The sequence below is a fragment of the Sinocyclocheilus anshuiensis genome, unplaced genomic scaffold (genome assembly GCF_001515605.1).
Source record: "Sinocyclocheilus anshuiensis isolate Anshui unplaced genomic scaffold, SAMN03320099.WGS_v1.1 scaffold63, whole genome shotgun sequence".
Classification (NCBI taxonomy): domain Eukaryota; kingdom Metazoa; phylum Chordata; class Actinopteri; order Cypriniformes; family Cyprinidae; genus Sinocyclocheilus; species Sinocyclocheilus anshuiensis.
Window position 1 is genome coordinate 4,350,343 of NW_015552625.1, and position 4,794 is coordinate 4,355,136.

The 4,794-nt window shown below is 39.9% G+C and overlaps 1 protein-coding gene across 1 annotated transcript in view; it reads left to right on the forward strand.

The window, feature by feature from the left end:
- LOC107666540 (S1 RNA-binding domain-containing protein 1-like) overlaps window positions 1-4,032 on the forward strand; it is a 76,731-nt gene extending 72,699 nt beyond the window's left edge. Inside the window, exon 21 of the mRNA XM_016457929.1 lies at window positions 3,479-4,032. Within this exon, the coding sequence (XP_016313415.1) occupies window positions 3,479-3,771 (293 nt within the window). The 3' untranslated portion in view covers window positions 3,772-4,032. The remainder of the gene's footprint in view (window positions 1-3,478) is intronic.
- The last annotated feature ends 762 nt before the right edge of the window (window positions 4,033-4,794 follow it).

A 4,794-nucleotide genomic window follows, 5' to 3' on the forward strand; every position in this document is an offset into this window, starting at 1 on the left:
GGGATAGAGTGAGCTGAGGCCGGGCTAGCGTGAGCGGAAGCCCCGGCTTAGCGTGAGCTGAGGCCGGGCTAGAGTGAGCTGAGGTGGCGGGGTTGAGAACGGCGCAGCCGGCGGATCCGACGAAGGAGCCCGGGCTGGACTCCGCTTCGTCCACGGTGAAAGCCGATCCGGGATCGACAGTGCAAAGTTGATGTATTTCCTCAGCAACCAGCATGGATCCGCTCTAGGCATGACGAAGCAGATATCGTCCTCTTTTGGAAGGCCAAACAAAGTAGTTTCGCTTTCACAACGAATCACACAGCGCATTCACAACATGGCGGCAGCAACAATACTACAGCCAGAATAAAAGTTACGCAGTCTTTCTTTGCGTGAACATTTGGGCGGTGTTATGCAAATCTTCCCACATAGTGATGTAGATATGTGGGGGCATGTTAGAACGAGCCGTTTTAGGTAGGTGTGGCTGACTCTTAACTTTTATAAAGAATATCTCTTTGGATTTGAGACTTTAGTCTTTGCAACTTTACAGATCTTCTTTATGCACCAAGAGCTTGTAACACTCCAAAGAGAAAGGAAAACTTGAAATGGCATCAAATGAAAGGGTTAGTTCACCCCAAAATTTAAATTCTTTCATTATTTACTCACCCTCATGTCATTCTAAACCCGTAAGACCATAGTTCATCTTCGGAACAAAAAATAAGCTATTTTTTATTAAATTTGAGAGCTGGCTCGTGCATCAGCAGCACCAGACGAATTCGTCGTGGTACTCTTGTGAATGTGTGTCGAAAACTGACACGGAAGAGAAGAAATTGTTGAATGAAGTCGTTATTTTTGTTTTCTTTGTGCACAAAAAGTATTCTTGTAGCTTCATAGAATTAAGGTTGAACCACTGATGCCACATGGACTATTCTAACGATGTCCTAACTATCTTTCTGGGCCTTGAATGTGGTAGTTGCGTTGCTGTCTATGCAGGGTTAGAAAACTCTCAGATTTAATCAAAATTATCTTAATATGTGTTCCGAAGATGTACGAAGGTCTTACGGGTTTGGAACGACATGAGGGTGAGTAATTAATGACAGAATTTTAATTTTTGGATAAACTAACACTTTAATTTGAGCATTGTCAGTAGATCACCTGCAGAACGTTCCACTCGCATTGGTGTTTTTTTGGAATTGCGCTCTCGTGCTAATTTGCCTTTAGTAAATCTGGCCCAAAATTGACAACTCAAATAGTTGTTTTCTCATGAGGTTGGATTGACTTTTCCATTCAATGGAAGTTGACCATTGGTTTTTGAGCTGTTAAGCTCAAAAAGGATGAAAAGGCACAGTAAATGCATAATAAAAGCCCAACTCATACACTATATTTAATTCATACACATGTGAGAACAAATACACACACACAAGCACACACACCCTCCAACCACACACTCGAATGCAATCATGCACACATATACCTGCAATCATTCAGTATGGATGCCTACACTTTTATATGACCAAATAAATAAATATAGACTGTAAGCATTGAAATAAATGATCTAAAAAAAAAAAAAAGATATAAAAACAACAATTAAATGAAATCGTAGACAACACTTTGGGGGTTCACCAGTTGGTGGTTGGGAAATGGTGCTACAATTTAAATGGTTCAAAATGGCTTCCAAATATCTGTCCACAGTAGTGGACACCATGCATGAAAGGGTTAAATTCAGTACAATGGCTTTGTATGAGGAAAAGACGGAGGTTCAAGTTATTATGCACAGATAATCTTGTTTGATGGCTTTGGAGTTTCATTAAATGGAAACGGAGCTCGGACATCGTTCTATAAATATCTCCTTTTGTATTCCACCAAAGAAGGTAGATCATACAGATTTGTCAGGCGGCTAAGTAAATGCAAAATTTTCATTTTGTGTTGCTTTAAGAAATAGACATGTAGGACAACTCTACACAATATAGACAGGCTAATGCAAACTAAGTGCATGGACGTTTTAAATTTTCTATAATGTGGTTCAGATTGTAGCCTGTGGCTAGGTTTTGAAATCAGTTTAGCACAGCACAAACCAAAGTATCAAAGTTCTTTCTCAACATGGCCGCTGCGCAGATCATAGACAATGCTGGCATCTCATACTCGTTTCCTCACTCCCACCTAACGATTCTCTTCCCGTCTCCCCTGAGTCCGTCTCATGTCTGTGAGATGACTGGGCGGCGCTCCAGGCTTTTGAAGTCTTGCCGCGTAATTTGGGGGCAGACCCACATTATTAAAGCAGACCTGCCGACAGATATATCATTAATGAGAGAGAAAGCTGCGTAAAGAGGAAAGCAGAGTAGCCTTGATCCCAGCGCTAAAATCCCCCAGTGACTCTCCAAGTGAATAAAAACGACCAAACAACAAACGCCTCTTCTGGTTTTAATGTTAAGTTCAGATATCTGAGAAGACATTGTTTTCCTTCTGCTGGTGTTGATAGTAAATGTTATGTTTCATTAAAGGTGACAGGATTATAATTGAGACGAATGTCTTAACGTGTTTTCAGGGTTGGGGAGCAGAGTTCATTATATGCAGAGAAAGATTTTCTTGGGGAATGGGAGGGGGTTTTATTTCCACACTTGCAAAGATTATGGCAATGCTCGTTGAAGTTGAATTAAGACTCCTGTGGAGGAAAAACTCTATTTGTTGGTCTTTTAGAAATGTTAATCTGAAAATGCCGCAAAACATATTGCACATATGAATAAAGTGTTTTTAAACATCATTGATCAAGATCGTTAGCAGAGATGGTCGCAGACGATGAGATGTCACCTCGTCAGTGTCGTGCACTAGATAGGACACTAGTTTTCTCATCAGAAGGCTGCAATCTCACTTCCCCTGGTTGGAAGCCTGATGGGTTCTGCTCTGTAGCCAGCTGTATAAATAACTGCCATGTGAGCGGTGCTCTAGGTAAGGTGTCCCGGATAAGAATAATCAGAGATGAATGTTTCCTGGACTGCAGAGCCTGCTGAGAGGCCATGTTTATGTAAAAAGCACCTCCCAAAGAAAATCACCCCAAAAAACAGACAAAATGGACTCGGAAAGAAGAGGTTTGAGAGGCCTGGTAATTCTATTTGTTTTAAACCATTAACTGAAGCTTGTTTCTAATGTCTAGCTTTGGAGTTCTTGGATGAATTTGGAGGACGGTGCTCAAGACTTGAAGGGAAGGAGGCTAATGTCAGTCTTAGTCATTGGAAAAAGACAAAATCTGTTTAAACATTCTATCTTTCCTTCTTTCCATCTTTGTTTCGAATGGTGCAGTCACATTTACCATTGCTTGGCGAAATTTCGCCAATTCCATTAATTTCAATAGGAGTCCAAGCGTTTGCGTGCTTTGCGTGAGGGCGAAAAAGTTCCCCACACGAATTCATCATAAATTACGAAGTACAATTGTTTGACCATGACATTTCACTAATATGACTGCACCTTTACCCTAATTATTTTTTTTTTTTATTGTCCTCAATAGATTTTGAACAGGCAGATTTCAAGCGGGAAATTGTGTCCATGAATGACCTACACGATGGAATGGTGGTAACAGGCCGTGTAACAAACACTGCTTTATTTGGAGCCTTTGTGGACATTGGAGTCGGACGTTCTGGTCTCATCCCAAAGCGTTTCATCACTCCGGATAAGCTTCCTGTTGACCAGCGGCAAAGAAGCCTAGCTCTCGGCCCAGGTGAGCGGGTAGAGGTACGGGTCATAAATGTGGATCTTCAGAGGAATCGGATCAGTCTGGACCTCATTAGAGTTCTCAGATAGGAACTATTCATTGAAGATTTACTGTAGTCAAGTCTAGTTTTCTACTCTGCTTTCATGTCACGTGAAAAAAAGTTTTGTTCTTGTTGCTGTTGCTGTTGCTTTTTTGTTCTGTTCTACATTTGACCTGCTGTTACTGTAGTTTTCATAACTTCAATAAAATAGATATCTTGCTACGTGAAACTTGACAGGATTATAATTGAAATGAATGTCTTCATCTTCCCAAACATGATGATTCTTGTTGCAAGTGATGCTCTTCCTAAAATATTGTCAGTTTTTTATTCTCAGCAAATTATTAAAATACCATCTGGTAAGATTGACTTAATTTAGGCATATTAAGATGACAGTTGTTAATAAGTTAGTAAAAATAATTGAGTTAAACATTGAGTTAACATTGTCCTTTAAATACAGTTTTTGTTCATTATAAAAATACAATCTTTTTTTCACTCCCTTTCATACCTTTGCAAACCCCAATTTAACAACTTGTGGTATAACTGATGGATGCAATTCTATGCAAAAATGAATGCAGTTAATAATAATATTATTATTTAAAATAATAATACTTAAGAAACTTGTTCTTTTTACATAAGTATTGTTGGTTTTTCTGTGTTTCTGTGACACACTGTTACTGTAGTTTTATTCCAGTACAGCATAATTATGATGCCTGAAGAGGGTGTTTCAGAGGCCTGTGAACCAGACACTAACTGGATGCTGTTGCTATGGACCACTCAGGATGCAGTCGCAGATGTTACGCTACCAAACTCGGGCCTGTTTGATTGACAGCCACTTATCAGGCAAAGAATGGGGGGCTTGTAAAAGCAGCTGCCACACTGCAATATGACTAGAGGCCGTGGGGAAAAAAACGAAACCTAATTATCCTAGACTAGCCACGTGCTAACGAGCCACTTCAAAATTAATCCCACGCTCCCTCGTCTCTATTATCTAATCTGTTTGTGTTTATATGACACAAATTAAAAAAATAGATAAATAAGAAACCTGAGGTGCCCTGAGCACTTAAAACAAACC